This window comes from Solea solea, chromosome 2 (genome assembly GCF_958295425.1).
Source record: "Solea solea chromosome 2, fSolSol10.1, whole genome shotgun sequence".
Lineage (NCBI taxonomy): Eukaryota > Metazoa > Chordata > Actinopteri > Pleuronectiformes > Soleidae > Solea > Solea solea.
Genome location: NC_081135.1, coordinates 33,440,442 through 33,460,559, shown reverse-complemented (window position 1 = coordinate 33,460,559; position 20,118 = coordinate 33,440,442). Strand labels below are relative to the sequence as shown.

At 41.9% G+C, this 20,118-nt stretch overlaps 1 protein-coding gene across 1 annotated transcript; it reads right to left on the bottom strand.

The window, feature by feature from the left end:
* Positions 1-948: 948 nt before the first annotated feature.
* LOC131475528 (insulin-like growth factor-binding protein 2-B) lies at positions 949-18,162 on the bottom strand. Its single transcript, XM_058653726.1, has 4 exons — positions 17,811-18,162; positions 9,078-9,229; positions 3,248-3,388; positions 949-1,503 (listed from the first exon to the last, which is right to left on the bottom strand). The coding sequence occupies exons 1-4, from the start codon at positions 18,160-18,162 to the stop codon at positions 1,345-1,347; spliced, it is 804 nt and encodes a 267-aa protein (XP_058509709.1). The 3' UTR covers positions 949-1,344.
* Between the last annotated feature and the right edge of the window lie 1,956 nt (positions 18,163-20,118).

Sequence of the window (20,118 nt, the reverse complement as noted above, 5' to 3'; positions counted from 1 at the left end):
AAAAGGCCTCGTACGTCACATTCTGAATATTACTGAGCTGAAGTGTTGGGTGAGAGGCGGGAGGTCACCACACCTCAGAGTCTCCAATCTGCATCAGGGCACTGAGGAGAGCATGCACTCTAATAAGCACTGTTACATGACACGATCAGTAAAAAAAATAAAAAATAAAAGTGTGATGAAACCTTGCAAAAGCACCATGAATAGAGTCTACATCAGCGACTACAGTAAGTTGTAAATAACATTTATTTTATTTGACATGTCGAAGGAGAATAAGGAGCGCCTGCAAGACTCTCGGCTTAGCTCGAGGCGAAAGAGGCACACAACCCTTTTCTCATTTGTAAGACTTTTTAGAATGCATTCATTCTGCTCCGGATGTGCCTGCTTTTCGTCATATTTCAAGTTTGACAATGCTGCTTTATCTGGATGCAAATTGATCGTAATCTGTTAAAGGGAAAGGGAATTTCTTGCTCTTGTCAGCGGCGTGCTTTTGTCGTTTGTAGTCATTTCTAAAACTATGCAGAGAGTTTACTACAGAGGAGAGAATCGGCTTCCTGTTTACACTGGCATGCACATGCCCAGTGCACCTGAGAAGCAATACACTGTATGTTTTAAGTTATAAAAGTGTGTAAATATGGCTGGCTGATTCTTTTTGTTATTAAAGCTCCCACTGTGATCAGTATCAACCCCGGCTCCACCATTAGCACAGCAACTGCTATAACTATGACCTCAACTCCCCTCCTAGTTGCTTATAGTGAAAATCCCTTTGTTTAGCTCATTGTTCATTTTTCATTCCATCTTTTTCTGGTCTACAGCTTCACTTCAAGTCTTCCCGTTCTCGTCCACTTGGCGTCCGACTGCAGTGGGCAGCTGTTTTCAGCCCCATAGCTGTGATCTCCCACTGTTCACTAAATACCAGACAAAGAATGAGTCATCTTTCTTAGACTGGGATTAAAAATTAAAACAAAATTTAACATTGGACAAAAGTTATTTCCGAATACAGTTGACAAAGTGCAAGACAATGTGACAGAAAATGCACGAAATGATCATAATGTAAATATTGTTTATAGCTCGTTTTTGCTGTCCCTAAGTGGCAAAAGGACACTTTTCAAGCAGCTTTAAAGCACACACAAGTGTGACTTTTGCAAAAAAACAAACATATATAGAGGCAGGACCTTTTTTTAAAAAAAAAGTTAAAAGTTTAAGTTGCTTTGTCTTAAAAATGTAAAATATTTAGCTGGTTTAAATGGGTTAAAGTCCCACGGACAAAGATGGGGAAGCCAATGAGAGACGGATTGACGTGTTTCTGTCACAAAAACGTGATTGTCTGATGTTTGCTGGGCTCAACTAGCGGTAGGTGGCTTCAGTGGGCAATTCTAGGAAGTCCTCTTGATACTGGTAACAGTTGGGGTCCCCTCTGATTCTGGGCGTTGCCGGTATCTGGACACCGGTGTAGGGATTGACGCACCAGCACTCGCCCCGCTGGCCGTGGGTGGAAATGTTGCACTGAGGGGAAAAAACAAAACAAAAACACAAACTAGATAAGTTGGAAAACACTGGAAAAAGGGAGGGAGGGGTAAGGATGCACAGTGAGAAACAAGGGGGGGCTGTCGGGGGTGCACTCATGACTAATGAAGCATGGTGTGTGTGTCTGTGTCTGTGCATGTGTGGCTTCCGGTGGCGGGGGCCATTGGATGAGAGTCAGTGTGGTTTGGGCGGGACAGCTCTCGCCCAATAACAGTCCTCACTCAGGTCATGCCCCCGTACCCACACATTCTATCACACACACCCAAACACACACACACATACACACAACAGTGGCATGCCAGTGGGCCCATGCCCCCAACCCCCCCCCCGCGGAGAACCCCCTCTACTCAGAAATGAGGTTGTAATTGAAGTGGACACAGTTTACGCGGCGCACGCGGGGCAGCTGAGTAGGGTACGGCAAAAAGAACCAAGAGCCCGGGGCAAAGAAAAGACTTTCCATTTTCTTCCTTCGATGAAAAAGAACAAAAAAAGTGACAGTTACAGTAATTACCGCGCGACAAGGAGGGACAACTCCAAAAGGGAGCCTGGGAACCGGGGACTCCAGCCTTGAAACAATGCTGTTGTTTGTGACCAGTGATGAAAATTGGCCGAGAGGTTGAGAACCCTGCTTTAGGAAACCGTGGCACCTATTCAAGTCTTCTTTTCGGCTCTGCTATCTGCGCAGGACAACACTGGATATGTGACCTTGTTTGTCCTCCACTGTGCGATTTCTATGGATGAGCAGAACTCAAGACTCGAGCCCCCAGTCGGAAGCACAGTTCCTTTCCAGCGGCTTAACAAAAGTCTTCCCATGAAGTGCGCCAAACAGTTTTATTGCCTTGTAACCTTGAGCTCAGAAGCTTGTTGCCTCATTCATGATGACAACATCTCTCACACATTTCTCTGTGTGTGTCAGAGCCATGGATGAAAAAAAAAAGTGTGTGAGTTTATGAAAAAAGAGAGCGAGAGGGAGAAGTTGTGTGGAGAATGGTGGCAGGTGGGAAAAAGGAGGGGGTGGGGGTGGGGGGGATGCAGAGTGGGGTAATTTGCCAGGGTGATACAAGACAATTTGTGAGTGTGAGAGTCTGTGCACGCAGGCATGTGTGTGAGTCAGACGAGACTGAGAGAATGAAGACGGGGGAAATCCAAGAAAGACGCGCACCACACCAAATGATATACACAGTCTGCCACAGTGTTACGGCTCAGACGAGATCAACCGTCGAGATTACATTATTTGTCCTGAGAGAAGTATGGTGCTGCTCACACCTGGTATTAAAGGGATAGATAAAAATAAAAAATACCTCTATTACCTGCTCAAATGCAGTGAATTTACATCCATCATGGCACACAGGAGTTGTTGATCTGCCGCTGCCTCAATCACCAAGTTTACATGTGTTGTTTTAGAACTAAGGTGTTTAAGAACCTCCATAAGGGTTTGCTTAAGTGACACAAACTTAGACCAGAATCTCCTGCCTCCCTGTGAGCTAAAAACACCAATTTTTCCAATGGACTTTGGTGCAGGAGAGTGAGCACTTAATCCTCCGTAGAAAAGGGTTCCTACGGACCAAATTCTTGAGATATCATCAACTTATATGGGTGTAAATTTGATGAGGTGTCTTTTTTTACTTGGTGAGTTCCGTTCATGTCTTTTTATTTGTTTTGTAATCATCAATTAAAGTTAAAAAAAACCATCACAATAATGATTACTTGTCGCCCATCTTACCTGTTTGGGGTTGTACAGTCCATGTATGTCACAGTTTGGAAATCTGATCAGATACAGGTTCTCCAGTGAGCCTCTGTTATCCTCGGAGGTCATTCTGGAAATCTCCAGTAAGACGTTGTCCAGCTCTTCCTGACAGGCACCCTGCGAGTTTCAAACAGAGACGGGACCGTTACGCTTATACCATTATTGGCACACATTCACAAAAACAAAAAGACTATAGTGTAAGTTAAGAAGAAGGTTTGGGCCAAAGAATGTGATCTGTCCAAGTAATAAATAAAAGTGTAATAAAATACTTCTGCATGTCCTGTAAAAATGTCACAAATAAGCACATTTATGTATTTATCGCTAACGTTTTTCCTTTATGAGGTGCAGTTAGAGGCGAGCAGAGAGATCAGTCAATATTACTGATGTGAGTCTGGTGGAGTGGAACGTGACACTGCGTAACTCAGCAGGTGGGCACGGCCCCACACACACACACACACACACACATGCACATGGAGACTGTATCAGGCTGCTCCCGGGATCAAAGAGGTCCAGTGTTACGATTAGTTGGCTGAGGATGAGAGAGGAGAGCAGGAGGAGGCGCAGTCTGCCACAAACCTTATCAGACGTCTGAACATATGGATGAAATCTATTCTCTCTTATTCACACTTTTTCCACACAGAATGCGACCGACGGAGCCTTGAAGAACCAAACTGACCGAGGGTCTGGATCATAATGGAAGTATTGGATGGGAATATATTTTCATAGTCATGTTTTATGACTGCGTGGTGCAGTAACACAAGCAGCAGACAAGGTGGGACGCTGCTTCACTGGTGAGCTCACTTCTTTCAACACACCTCTTTTTTTTTTTTTTTTTCAAACTTGCATTCTTTAGCTGCAACAAGAGACGACTCACAAAACACAAGCAATTTGTCCCATTACATTTATTGTGCAAATCCCCTTCATATATACACTGTACTTATTCAACTAAATATCTAATCAGCCAATCACGTGGCAGCAGAAGGGGAAAGAGTACTGAGATATTCTACTCAAGTAAAAGTGCCACTATTTTGATAACATTTTACTTAAATCAAAAAAAAGAACAAAAAAAAGAACTCAAGTTAAATTAAAAAAAAGTAGTTTGTTGAAAAGTTACTTTTTTAACAAGGTTATTTTTCTTGTGTCGTGCAAAAAGTACAAGGGGACACAAATCTCACATTAATTGTTTTTAATTATATGATATGTAAGATATGTAAAATTCATAAAGATGAGGGTAATTTAAAAGAGGTTTTAAAATGTTTAAGCATTTTTGAGATCATTTTAATATACCTTTAAAAGATGTCAGATCTGTTAGTTTAGCCTCAGGAAAAAAATGATCTGTAGTTGATTACTACCGGAAGGGGGAGCGCTCCGCAAGACGCCTCATTCTCGGTGAAGCTGCCGAAGAAGAAGCAACGTCTGCGTGGTCATATGTAGCCTATGTCCCTTTTCCAGGTATGACAATGAATGTTTATGTGTTCAAGCACTAAGAAATAACTTTGTTTTGAATTCTAGTTGTGTTTTGAATGTTTTGGAAGCTGTACATTCATGTTTATGTCTTATGTTAAATTTGCCAGTCTAAAGTGACATCTAGTGGCCAGAGATGAGAGGTTCACGTGATGCGCACATAGCCTAAGAGTTTAAGATGGGCGTGTGTGTGTGTGTGTTAAGAATTGATGTGTTTTGTGTTGATTGTTTTGGAAACTCTTTATTAAGATAGACTATAGAGATAAATTAATGTTTAGATAATGTTTTGTTTATTATTTAAGGAACTGTTTTTGTGAATGTCCTGTTGTCTGGAAGGATAATTGCTGTATTGTTGTAATATTTGTATTTAAGTATTTTTTGTACTTCATTGAAAATATTTATTTGTAATATTTATTGTAATATCTCACCTGTCCTCGTCATTCATTCACCTGTCCTCAACATTTATTCACCTGTCCTCAACCTTCATTCACCTGTCCTTGTCATTCATTCACCTGTCCTCATCATTCATTCACCTGTCCTCAACCTTCATTCACCTGTCCTTGTCATTCATTCACCTGTCCTCATCATTCATTCACCTGTCCTCAACCTTCATTCACCTGTCCTTGTCATTCATTCACCTGTCCTCAACATTCATTCACCTGTCCTCAACCTTCATTCACCTGTCCTTGTCATTCATTCACCTGTCCTCATCATTCATTCACCTGTGCTCGTCATTCATTCACCTGTCCTCAACATTCATTCACCTGTCCTTGTCATTCATTCACCTGTGCTTGTCATTCATTCACCTGTCCTCATCATTCATTCACCTGTCCTCATCATTCATTCACCTGTCCTTGTCATTCATTCACCTGTCCTCATCATTCATTCACCTGTGCTCGTCATTCATTCACCTTTCCTCAACATTCATTCACCTGTGCTTGTCATTCATTCACCTGTCCTCATCATTCATTCACCTGTCCTCGTCATTCATTCACCTGTCCTAATCATTCATTCATTCACCTGTCCTCGTCATTCATTCACCTGTCCTAATCATTCATTCATTCACCTGTCCTCGTCATTCATTCACCTGTCCTCGTCATTCATTCACCTGTCCTCATCATTCATTCACCTGTCCTCATCATTCATTCACCTGTCCTCGCCATTCATTCACCTGTCCAAAGTTTCCGGTGCATGAATTTATTTATTTTGTAATTCAGCGCAACATTTTTTTTTACTTAGTAAAGGATGTGATTTTAAATGTAGCAAAGTACAATACTTCCAAATAAACTACTCAGGTAAAAGTATTATATATATTATAGTATAGTATATATTAAAGTATAAATTACAAATTACTTTAAAACGTACAAGTGTACAAAAAGCCTACTCAATTACAGCAACACGAGTAAATGTAATTCACTACTTTCCGCCTCTGTGCGGCAGCAAATCTGTGCATTTAGACGCGTAGACAGAGTCGAGACAAAGCGTGAGGTGAATGAGGAAATCTCGGTGCTGGACGGGCTGCCTGAGAACTTCAGAGCCTGCTGAATTATTGGGATTCTCTCTCTCACACACACACAACAATCTCTAGGGTTCATAGAGGAACATAGCAGCAGTTGTTTGGGAGAATAATGCCTTGTCGGTGCCAGATGTCAGAGGAGAATGTTCAGATTGGTTCGAGATGTACGAAAGGCAACAGTCACAGTCATTGCCATGAGATTTTGCGAGCACCAGCATCTCACACCACTTCTCATAAACCTGCTTGATTTTAAACCTTTTAAATCTTATTTTATAAAAGTTATTCTGTGTCTTATTTATTTTTGACGTTTTGACGTTGACAGGTGCACCCTCGGTAAATTGGGAATAATACACAACTCCTTATACGGACGTCCCTGGGGTGTGTGTTTAATACAGGTCACATATTCAGGCTTTAAAAAATGTGGCCAACACACAAACGAGACAAACAACACACTCTCACATTCACATCGACGGTCAATTCAACCTCTGTCCAATTAACCTCTGCATGTTTTTTGTATGTTGCAGGAAACCAAAGAACCCGGAGAAAACCCACGCACACACGTGGGAGAACATGGAGACTCCGCTCATGAGGTGACAGTGCTTGCCACATAAATATGTTTTATACTGTTCAAATTTAAAATTGAACATGCACAATCTGGTGTATGTGTACAACTACAGTGTTTTTTTTTCATTTTAAACCATTTTATTAGTTTAACACGCAGTAAATTGAAAATAACTGCCAGATATTGAAAGTTAGTCTGGAAAAATGGACAAAAGCACTTGCTTATGGTTAAAATAACCAAATAAAAAGTCTAGAAGGACATTTCAAGTCTTTGGTGTTAAAGGGTTAAATGTGAACTTGTGGAGCATCAAAAAAAGAACGAGATACGTGAAGGAAACTACAGTTCACGTAAACAGCTACGGCCCTGAAGAAATATGCATTGGGAATTATTCGAGTAAAACCAGTGCTGTTTTTGAAATTGAAAAAAAGAAGAAGAGGACAAATTAGATTTTAATAGACAGCTAAATCAACAGGAATTCCAATGTCTTGTTCCCATGAAAACATCAATTCCTTATCAAAAAAAACATGTGTACTTTAAATTAAAGCCATTTGTGTTACAAATATGCCATGACCCCGGCTCTGACAGTGCGGTATGTGTTCTGTGTACAGTATTTGACCTCACATGGCCACACACGACGAAGTGCATTCATGCCTGACCCCAGCTGTCTGAAATGCCTCCCCATGTCCAGCTGCTCGACTTCTTTTACTCCCCCCCCCCCCCCCCCCCCTCCCGCACCCCCCGCCTCACGCGCTTTGTCGCTCCTAATGACCGTGGCAATTCTTACGTGCGCTACAGCTTATTGTTATAATTATTTAAGTTTTATGATGTTTTGCTGCAACCCGGCCGAGTTAAGTGAGGGAGAAAATGAGCAAATGCATTTCATTGTTTGCCGTGTTTGAGACGTATGTGGGGCCTCCAGCACAGCCCGCGGAGCCCACGCTCATTTGCATAAAACAGAAAGAGCATTTTGTGTCTATACTCCACCCCATTAAGGATGTTCCTGGAACTGTTTTTTTTATTATTGTCACGCTGCTTTAGAGACTGTGTAATGTTGGAGAATGGGAGACAGCGGGTTGGGATCTAATGTATAGATTAGCATTAAACTGCCGACACACATTCCACGGCGGAAAACAACATCGCTCTTTATCACAAAGACGCCCATTATGTGCAATTATTGTACGCCAAGAATACGCCGCTGGAATGCGGCGCTAATGCGTACTAATGTGTGAATAATGTGAACGTAATTAGAAACTTGTTATTGATCACACAAGGTCGAACTTTACCTACGTAACTTGGATTAAACTTTAATTAAACGAGTGGTACATGTGTGCTTCCATTACATCTTGCTTATTCAGAAAAAATGACCTAAAAAACAACAAAATATGTAACTGTAACTATGCAGACGACATGCGCATTTACATCACCATATCACCTGACAACTGTAGCCCAATACGGGCGCTTAGTGCCTGCATCTGAGCGAATGAATGAGTGAGTGTCTGTGAAAAAGAATGTTCTTGAGCTGAACAAAGAGAAAACAGGATTAATTGCTAAGTGAAGGCTTACCTTCAGTCACTTGCATTAAAACCCAAAAAACCAAGCGAGAGACGTTGCCATTTTCATGGACTCAGACCTGACTTTCAGAAACCACATTAAAACACTTGCAAAGTCTGCGTACTGTCATCTAAAGATTATATCAAGACTTAAAAGGACTAACAGCGCAGCAGGATCTAGAAAAAATCTGACAGTTTTACTGTACAGTAACAGTTTTTGAGAAATGTCAAAGTGCAACATTGACATTTATTTATTGAATAAAAACAACATTTTTCATAAGTTTTGGACAAGACTGGTTGGGTTGTGTTCAGGACGTCTATGACTATTAGCATACTAAAAACCAGACATTTTTACTGCACAGTTTTTGAGAAATTTCAAATAAAAAGTCCAACGTTGACATTTTTTATCGAAAGAAATTGTGTGTACTTTTGCTTGCACACCATTCAAGATTCCTCCCAGTCCCTGACAAGTGGCAGTGCTTGAGTGTAATCATGAACCTGACACGATTTAATCTCTCCACAATGATCTCGTTATCACTAGAAAACAAGCCAAATAAGTTATGGCAACCATGGCCGCTCTCGGCTTCCAAAGAAATTATTGATTGGGGATCAACTGAGCTGCTGATGCCCTTTACTCCATAATTAGTGCAAGCGCCAAAGCTTTATCATCACGTGTTCCTTTGTTTTTATTTACACTATTGAAATGTCATTCACCTGCGGCGCTGTCTGGGTCCGCACGTCCTCCACTTGATTTATCCTCATCTTGGTTTTGCGCTCATTCGAGTGTTGCTTCCTGGCGGATTCTTGCCACAGCCAAGCGTCCAGAGGAGGTCTCTTGGTGAGTGGATTTTCAGTCCCGTGCACCTCTGCAGGGAAAAAAAACCACAAAAGAAACTCAGATATAAAACATCTGCCATAGAAAGAGACCCATTGAATGTTTTTGGTTTTAGTTCCAGTGTAACATTGGTTAATTGCAGGTTCTTGGAAATCCTCCGTCGGAGTCGGTTTCTTGGTCATGAAGGTTATTTGTATCCTGCTTATAGGTATGCATTTAATTGGCAGATGTTACATTGACTACAATGATCTATTCTTTAATTACAAGCTGCTATTAAAAAAGTAAATATTTTTCTAATAACAGGCCTTCTCTCTTTTACAAGTCATCTTAATCCTGAATTAGAAGACACTGTGTGTCCTCGAGGCATCCTGTGTCGCTCATACCTCATGTGACTAATGCTCCCCTGGACAGTCAGGCATCTCTACGGCTGTAATTACGATGGCGACAGTGTGAACAGACCTGCTAAGACCTTTTTTCCTGTAAAGTAGCAAAGCACTACATGCGCTCGGGTTTATAACATCAGTGGGAACTTCTTTCAGAAGACCTAGTTTCTGAATCATGGGAATTGTTGTCCTGTGAGATTTCTCTGGCGACAGAACGTGCGGCAAATGACAAAGATGATCATGATCCATTAGGGACTAATACACATATTCATTCATTCATTCATTCATTCATTCATCATCGTCTACCACTTTATCCTCTACATGATCGCGGTGACGCTGGTGCTAATCCCAGCTGATCCCAACCAGTCCATTGCATGGCCCAAATATACATGATATAATGCAAAACACTGGCTAAAGTAAAGATGTCCTTCCTCACCCTGATGATCTGCCCTGGAAGTTAAAGCTGTCATATATGGTAATATCCAAATATGGTTGTGCAGACTAAGTCCAGACTAACTGTGAGTTTTACTTCAGTAAATTACGTTTAATGTCCTAAAATGATAAGTGATGATCAGTGAAGATAAGATGACTTTAAGGGTATCGTTTATTCTGCAGTGATTCAGAGGAGAAGCAGAGAAGCGATCGTTGCGGCGGTGAAAACACAATTTCTTGGAAGGTGTGAGGCTGTGGAAAGACATTTATCAGCATCGCGTAAGTTATTACCTGATGCTGCGGGCTGACTCATTTCAACAGGAGGTGAACAGGCAGAATTAAAGAGCTGAGCCAACAGCTCAGGAGGTGATGAAGTGTTTTCATGCTGAGTAAGTCTTTTTTTTTTTTTTTTTTTTGTCATGGGAGCAGTGAATACCTGCCATAGGGTTTTTTTCTGTGTGTGTGTGTGCGTGCACATGTATTTATATCTTTCTGAGGACATTCCGACCCTTTCATTGGGTTTAAGGGGCTTTTTCCAGGGTTAAGACTTGGTTTATGTTAAGGTTAGGGTTAAGCACTCAAGGATACTAAGTTGCTAAGATATAAAAATAAGTTTGTGTGTGAGCGTGTAATTAGTGCTGTCAAGAGCTGTGAGGCTGTAAATCACGCCTGAAAGGGAAAGCCCCCCCAGCAAATCATCCGTACACATGCTATGACACAATACATGTCCATTTCACTGCGCACGCTCTCTGCCAGGTGTTGAAACCAAATGACTTTATTCACTGCCGCAACAATTCCTATTACAATTTTTTAATGAACTTTGTCATAGTAGTTAATGCAGCAGTTGTTTAGTTTGTTCCATGCAGCTCCACCTAAACTAATCGTATGGAGAGTAGAACAGGATGAGGACGGAGTTGCAAAGGCTGCCAACAGAGACTAGAGGAGGTCCAAAAGTGCTGTTCTCTCTCAGTTCATTTGATTTATTATGGGATTATTATCATTAACACGGAAAAAGCCTGCCTTCTGTAGCTTTTAGTAACTAAACAGTGTCAAAACACTTATCTGAATGATGTCAACGTCTTATATCATATTTTAATACTCTCTCTTATACTTTTATATTCTTGTGTTTATTTCTTTCTTGTGTTTGAATATGTATTCTCATATTCCGGTTATTTCAGTGATGTCAGCGACCACTAAAAGTCATTCATTCCAAACTCCGGCTGAACACTAACACTTAAAATTAAACAAGTAATCATAAACTTTAGTTTGTTGTTGTTGAAGAACCACATTGTTCAGTTCTGATTCAAAATTCTTCAGGTTTTTCACATTCATAAATACTGTCGCTCGTGAAACGGCGCTTGCACGTGCACATGCACACTCTCCTCCAGGTCTATGCTTATAGGCTAAAAAAAAATGGCATTGTTGTCACGTGAACTGACCTGCAAACACAGACAAGCTGTAAAGGTTTCCTATAGTTACTTGTTTTCTATAGCCGCGCAGAAAAGCTCATGACAGCATGTTCCATGGAGAAGAAAAAAAAAAACCACACGTCGAGCCAACAGCTGTCATCTCGACGCTGTTGTTGACTCTGCCTTCACTGCCATAGAAACTACCTGTCTCGAGCTGTTGGGAACGTTGGCTTCTTTTTTTTTTTTGCACAGCCTTTGAGCGGCGCTTTCACAGCACGGAATGAGTAATGTCTTTCCACCGTTGCTTGGCATTAACGTATTTGCCCTGTTATCGTATACGCTGGAGGTGTGCCACCTCTTCTCTGAGCTGAAGACGAAGAAGACGAAGAAGAAGAAAAAGGCCTCACTGTACCTCAAAAACCATGGACAGTGCAAACAGTTCTTCAAAAGGCTCCACCACTTCAAACATTTTACTGCTGGCAACTGCGCACAAAGAAATTGAATAATGAAGAAGATTTTAGCCAGAGACTCCTCTTAAACCTTTTACACAGCAGTGTCTTTAAACTCTTGATGTTGCTTTTTATGCGCGTGTGAAAAAAGAAAGAAAAAGAGGACGATTCCTTTGTACTTTAAAGGGACGACTGTAGCCAACTGGCAGGGCTAAAGTGTTTGGGCAGTAACTCGATTTTTTTTGTCGTAAATGAATCATTGCTGCTGGTGCATTAACGCTGATTCAAACTTTATTTTACCTGTTAGTGGAGTTGGGTTCGAGTGAATTGGAAGTGAAGGACAACTGCTTGGTGGATGCAGGTGTTGTTGTTATATCACATACTCCTGAATGTACTGTGTGTGGATCGACTTAGAGCTCCGTTCTGGAGTGTTTTGGATGTGGAATTATGCGATGCTGTCAATTTTGTCTCGTTTTCTAGTAAAGAAAAACATCTTTGTGGCCAAGAAAAAAATATATGCTGCAATATAAATGTAGATGGTATCAGTTTTAACATCATAAAGAGCATATTTTCCACCTAAATAGACATTTTTGTTGAGTGCACTGAACTTAAAGAGGACTGTGTGTTTGACTTACTTTGCTTACTGGCACTAACACGATATATTGAACTAACAACTTTCACCTCAGGGAGAGATTTCTCGGACATGCAGGTGTTGGCACGCAGCTTCCGCCCCACATGACCTCTGATGGCTTCACCTTTCCCAGTGGATGAGTGATGCAGACGCACTCTCACACCTGCACGAGGTTTTTAAAGACCTTACCAGGTGGGCAAAGGAGAGAAACTGAGTCACCTGCAGGCCAGTTTCAGACCACTGATAACAGCCTGAGTAGAGAGGGACGAGCAACAGATTAGTGACAGCGCTGCTTCAACAGAGCAACCAACTGACCCCCACAAGAGAGTGCCATTGCTCCACAGACAGCAGCCCCACAACAGGACCACAGCATGCAGATGATATTAGGGACAGCTGAGAGAGGGGGCTTCAGGGAGAGGGCTGCAACCCGCTATGTGAGGACAAGGCACAGTCGCACAATAAAATTGTCCATGATTATTATATACATCACAAAAAATGTTCATGATTTAGTGCAAAAATAAACAAGAACTTTGTGTGAGACAAAAATTCTTTAACAGAAAAAAAGAGGAAAAAACTGAATACCTGTTGAGTTTCGGTCTTGTGTGATAAATACTCTCAAACTCAGGTTCAGACAGAAGAATGCGGCCCTCTAGACAGGACTCAGACTTCTGTTTCCTGGATGAAAATCTGACTTACACACACTCCAGTCCACTGCACAGACCTCCACACCCTCACCGTCTGCCTCCTGTGCTACAACAAAACCGAAGCACTGCACTGAGTTTTAAAACTAAAGTTTGAGGTTCATGACAAAGTGTTTAAGCGTTTCACTGCCTGCTTACATCCTTCCATTCCCCGCTCACCTGCCTGTGTTTCCCGTGTCCTCATTAGCTCTCTATTCCAGAGGATTATTCCAGCTCCATGTTGTCTTTTATGTCATGTGTTTGCTGGGATCGCCACCTCGTGACCCTGCCTGTGTTTTCTGGGGTTAGTTTTCAGACCGAGCCCTTTGACCATTGTGTGCTCACTTGGATTATTGTATCCTTGCAGATGAGAAAGTAAACTCTCCTGAAAATGAGACACTTTGAACAAAGTCAAAGTCAGTGTGAAAACCCTCTCAGTGCCTGATTCCATGGTAACATTATGGTAAACATCATAAAGTGGTTTCCCTGTGCTGAGCACCGGGGGAGTGACGTCTGTAGATGACATGCATTCCCATAAACTAGTTTTATACGAAACCGGCTTTTTATTGATCTTGCCCTTTTTGACTTTGGCTAGTTTCATTTTTTGTGTGCCTGTGTCATGTAAACACACACATCTGTGAGAGAACACTGTTATCTGTATTTCCAGGAAGTTGGAGAAGGTTCCACAGTGAGTTTTTTTGGAAATGCTGCTGATGCAACTTTAATAGCAGGCAAGTGTTCCTGTCACTCTAATCCATTCATTTACCTCTTGACATTGCTGTTGCATGACATTTTGAAGCATTTGCTGCAAAAAAAACAAGCTTTATTTAAGTCGAATCAACAAAAACTGTCTCACAACTCGTCTCCCTCCCCCATTTGTGTTCTTATCAACTGATTTTGAGACGTAAGCCAGTCACATCTCTGCTGTCAGACGGACACATCCGCCACTTTCAGCACGTCCATGCACACTTTCTTCAGCTCCACCAAACGCTCTACATACTCCACGTACTGTGCGTCTCTCTTCTCTGTAGATCTCTTTACCACCTCAATCTTTCCCCCCAAATCCTTGCTCCCTCCTGAACCACTTCACCCTTGTCGCCCTCATCCTGAAGCTCTGCCACCTCCAACATGAGCAGCACGGCCTCCAAGTCGTAGCTACTCTCCGTATCACTCCAGTCTCAATAAAGTCAAAGTCTCCAATTTTCAATCTACGTTTCTCACTGTTAGGAGTAATTGTAATTCTGATTTTCAAAGGCCGAACCATAGATTATTTCGGCTTTCAGTGCATCGTACTCGCTCCCTGTCTCGAGCCGAGTAAATATAACCCTATATTGTACAAACATGTCCAAACTGTTGCCGGTCTAGAGAACAGCACATAATTCTATAGAGTCCAAGCCTTTGCTTACAGCTATAAAACGTTGGATGTATCCAGCGCTTCTGAACAAAGTACACTGTGCATCTTGCGATGTAAAATTACAAATATAGTTGCATAATGATCAGTTATATACAATGTTACGCACCGTATAATGGCCAGCGTATAACGGTCAGTGGATTTTTCTTTGTTCGGGATTTTCGGAAGAACGGGATGATGTTTTGATTCGCGAGGAGACTGAAGCTGATGTGAAGCATGACTGTGAGAGCATTTCCAAGTCCACTCCCATTACAGAAATAGCCGCAGTGGAAACACTGAAGATGCTGTGCCATCGAAAATATTACATGTGTTTCGGATTGGACGAGCTCAAACGCGTGGATTTGAAACCTCAGCGTTGCCATTTTCTGTCACCTTTGACTTGTGGGAAAAAAAGGACAGCAACATGAAGTTGCAACAGAAGCGGTAAATGCTACGTCCATGACATCAGCGGGTGTCTCAGTGCAAAATGATGTTAAAATTGGAAAGAAAAGGATGTGAAATGTGCTCTGCAGTGGTCTGTTTGACCTCTGGACTGTTTACTCAGGCTGTCACTCTGTTTATTTCATTTGAGTGAGATTATTGCATTCTGAACTCTGAGTCACACCAAAATAACCACCACACAACTCCTTAAAAAAAGTCAAAATGTGCATTTTAATAGGTATAAAGGAGACAGATGTTGGCATCTGACAGCCAGCAGTTACTCATGCTTGAAAAGCCAAGTATAACACAGTGAACTGAGGGCAAACCGCAGTCTCAACTGACACTCATTTTCAGCTTTTACTTTATGCGTTCTAACCGGTTTGAACACCAAAGACGGTAAATCTCAGCGGAGAGCACAGACAAGTCCATCACGGTCAGCTTACGTTACAAAGGACGGAATTAGATTTGTTTTTACTAGCCTCTCCCACCCGAAAACCAAAAAGTATGCGGTTACTTCAACCAAATGAAGATTCCTGCAGGGGAAAAATGAAAATCACCTCTGCTCACTCTGTTGTTGTCAGAGACTATTTCACTATTTCAGGCACATTCCATATTGAGTTAACCCGAGATCCATATGAGCCTGATTGAGAACGTAGACGACACAGGTTGCGGAAGATACGCTCATGGGAAACAAATGGGATCTTTAATTGTTATCAAATAGGATTTGTTGGATGAAATTGTACTTTTTGGAGTTCCTTGGCTAATAACCAATGTTTTTTCCCTGCACTTTTAGTCTCTTCTGTAGTGAAATGAACATAATATTCTGCCTTCTCATGTCACAGCAGCTGTAGATATAAATGCTCGTCATTGAGCAAAATAAATACATTTTAAAAATGCGCATTTTTTTGTTTCTGAAAACTGAGGATCTGCATGTCTAAGCCACGGTAATTTTACGGTTATTTAACAGGAAGCCGGCGAATCAGCGTCTTTGTCGCGTTTTATACTGTTCAAATTTAACATGCAAAATCTGGTGTTCGTGAACAACTGCAGTGTTTTTTCCTCAATAAAAAAAGTGTTGTGTTTTTTATTTCTGGGAAAAAATGGGCAAAAGTACTTCACTCATAGGACACTTTCTGTTAAAACTAGCAAAAAGAAGTCCAGACGGACATTTTGAGGCTTAAAGGGTCGAAGCCAACATCCGCTGATATGAATATCGTGGCGATAACATCATCCATTCCTAGTCCAGGCAGAGCGAACATATCTGCACGGGTTACTTTGGTAACAATTGATGCAAGGCCACGTTTGTCATGCAGCTTTCAAACACAACGGTCCTCTCAAGTTGTGATCCAGAACTCCACCATACAAGGAAATACTCAGCGTACAGAGTATTGCAATGTTCCGTGCATCATACAGTACATGGCCAGGTTCACACTCACATTAAAGGTCCATGTGTAAGAATTACTGACATCTAATCATTAGACTGTAACTCCTCCACATCAGGGAACTATGGCGTTCTCTGCACACCAGAAAGAATGTCAGTGAAGGATGGATGTTTAAGAGTGACTTAAAAGACAGTATTAAATCCGACTGAGCTCTCGATTGAGAAATTTCCAATTTGAGAAAACCAGCTTTTCTTACTAATTTATTTATTTGTATTTGTTGCAGTCCAGACTGTCCGGACGTCCCTCAGAGATGTGCGCCAGCCTGACGAGACCCTGTGCTGAGAATATTCCATATTTACTGTAAACGCGATTGCGCGGTAAGACGGTAAGTTTGCTTAAATGACCTCTCTCCGGTACAAAATGAAGGAATGAAGAAATGTGAGGATATGTGGGTTACAGACATGTCACGGGTTCATCGGAGAGGATGCTGTTTGTTTGCGCTGACAGATGTGGGCCTCCCGCCGCCTGCCAAACACACTGCATACGTCAACATTCATTTTCAGGAATCAATAGTGACCTTTTGTCCCCAATAACTCCAATGTGGGAGAGCAAAGATTAACAGTTCTAATGTCCCCGCAGGATTTGCTCAGTTATTTCTTTTGGGCAGTTCTTGTGACTCGTCGCTTTTGATGTAGGTTTATTCATTTTTACATAAAAAAAAAAAAAAAGAGCCCTGTGGGGAAAAAACAATATTGTTTTGACTCGGTGTGCAGCTTTCCAGGAAGTTTCCTTATTTAAGGGTAATTATCTGAATGTCATGCCCAGGTATGATGACAGGTCAAAACTAGCTGTCTGACTGATGCTGGCACACGTGCCGAAATACTCATTAATGTGCTCCCAGATGGATACTTCAGGAGTCTGCATTAAATCACAGTAACAAAGTGCGTGGCGGCGGACCAATTATACAATCTATAAAACAAGTTTACGCACATATACAGAACGTGACCGTTGCACTATATCACTTTTATGCTGTGGCTACACTTCTGAAGACTCACTCTGTCATGTCCCGTGAATTAATGCCTCTATTCATTCCTCTGGTGTTCGTCCTTTGCTTTAAAAGTTGCAGACTTGCAGTGGAAGTGAGAGGTGAGGCAGAGTTCTCACAAGGCAAGACATTTTAGGGGGTGGAGTGGTTCAGTGGTTAAGACTGCCTGTGGTTAAGACCCTGTGTTGCAAAAGACTTCATGGTCGCAAGTTCAACTCCACCCCTGGCAGGTTGTGCTCAATTCCCTTGTAAGTCGCTTTGGATAAAAGCGTCTGCTAAATGACATGTAATCTAAGTCATATTTTATATTCTTTATACTAATTAGAGATAGCCATTTTGCACCACTGTTAATGAACTCAAAGAAACGTACCGTTTGTTGCTTGGTGGTCGAGGCTGTCTAATTCCCCCACTTGCTGGCATTGACCTAAACCCTGTATGAGCTGCTGCAGTGGTAGTTCAGGCCCCAGGGTTGGGTAGCACCTCAGGCCGGTGGAGCACCTGGGCGTGTAGACCCCGCAGTTCTCCCTCTCCAGCCTGGCACACATGGGACAGCAGCCGCAGCCGGGCTCCCTCACTATCTCCGCACAGACGGCTGTGACTTTGGGGCACGCGGCCAGGCGCTCTGCGGTGCAACTTGGACATCGGAAAACCAAATCCCCGAGTGAGGTTCCAGGCAAGGCCAAGTATGCAAGCAGGAGCCCGCATGTAAAATATATGACCATTCTGCAGACTGCGTGGTTTATTAGTGACTACTGAAATCCAAAATGACTGCTGGGAGCTCAGAGTTTGAACCTCAGGAACCTGTAAGTCAACTGTGTGTGTGTGTGTGTAAACATCCTGATGACATTGACAGGGTCCTATCTGCTCCCATGTTACTGACTGACTCCCATCATAAACTGTCGTGTATTGTGGTTTTTGATATGATTTGTGACGATTTATTTGTGCGGTTCGAACACACAGTAACACACGGTTTCATGGGTGAGTATGCAATCATTTAATAACTTTAAATTATTACGAGTTGACTATATCATAACCCACACCCCCCTTTATCAGGTACGCCCGGTCAACCGCTTGGTACTGCAAATGTCTAACCAGCCAATCGTGTGGCAGCAGCTCAGTGCATGTAAAGTATGCAAGGTCAAGACAACACAAAGATGATTTCAGTGACTTCTAATGTGGCATGGTTGATGGTTTGACAGCGATCTGCTCGGATTTTCACACTTAAACACAGGCTTTACAGAAAACATCCCAAAAAGAGAAACTAGAGGTTGGTGGGGTTCAAAAATAATAAGAATGCAACAGTTCTAAAAACCACTCATTACAACCAAAGTATGAAGAAGACCTTTGAGGCCACTCCTGTCTATGACATTCTATACTATGATGTCGTGTCATTAATCGCTCACTTGATGGACAGGTAGCAATGTCATAATCACATTTTTGTTCAACTTTTTATTGAAATAACATCATTTTGACCACATATTTATCCTGTGGCAGCAGTCAACAAAGCACCTCCATTTGGTGCTATTTATCAATCCACTGCTCCATGTGTAACATTGCACAATCACTTGGCAATCACTTGGCAATAACGGATAAATATAATTTCATAAACATTTTGGACATGGTATTGCAGGCTTGATACTGCCACATTAGTTTTACTTCAGTTTCTGAGCTGTAAACCTTAAACCTCAGGTTTGAGTTAGTTATTTGTGAATTGGCACATGCAAACACTTGAATCCCTGCACCCAGCAAAGGCACTTTACAGCACAAGACTCATGTTGCCTTGCTGAGACATAGCACAGATGAGTGTTCCAGGTTCCATCTGCTCATTAAGTGTGGGGGGAAAAACTGCATGCCGTCTGCTGTCTTTCTGCAAATGAAAAAGTTCCGCATTACACATGATGAATGAAAATAATTAGTCGCTCATAGATATTAATAACTGTGTGAACTTTTCAGTGTCAGGACTCATACGCAGTGCGTGCACCGTTGCTGAATGACTGCAGGGAAACTTAACCACTCAAAATTGCTTCATTACTTGAAACCATAAAAAAGTCTGAATTCTAAAGTTTTACTGTCACTACAATGGAGCATAACAGTCCCTGACATATGATGTAACTACGGACTAACACTCATATGTCATATGATGGAGTGTGTGTGTGTGTCTGTCATGGAAACAGGAAACGCTGTGCCCATTACATGACTGAGATATTTCCTCATCTTTTTGACCGACCCACGGATGCATGTTAGGGTTTCCAGTTCCACAGCAGCTCCGGTGTGACGTGAGTGCAGCAAGTATAATGTGCTATAGCTTGGTCTGGCGACTATGAAGTAACGTCTCTCAGGGTCATCAATCCTCACCTTGCCCGATCTGCCTCTTGCGCACGGTTTGTGGGATGGAAAATAGTTTGCAGAAAAGCTTCTGACAGTAACTTTTTATGTTGTTCCTGGACCGATCGAGCCGTACTGACTGAACAACGGCGAATTCTGCGGCTCAGATTTATGAGATTAGCCGCGTGACGAATGAAATGAAAGTCTCTGAAAGCCACGCCTAAAGAAACAAGTTGTTGGTTGAAAAACACTCATTAAATAATTTCTGGTATAAAAGTGAACCCCATTATGAGGCCTGAGACAATATTATGATTTAGCTTGAAAGGGACTTTTTGGAGTCATGTCAGTGAGGA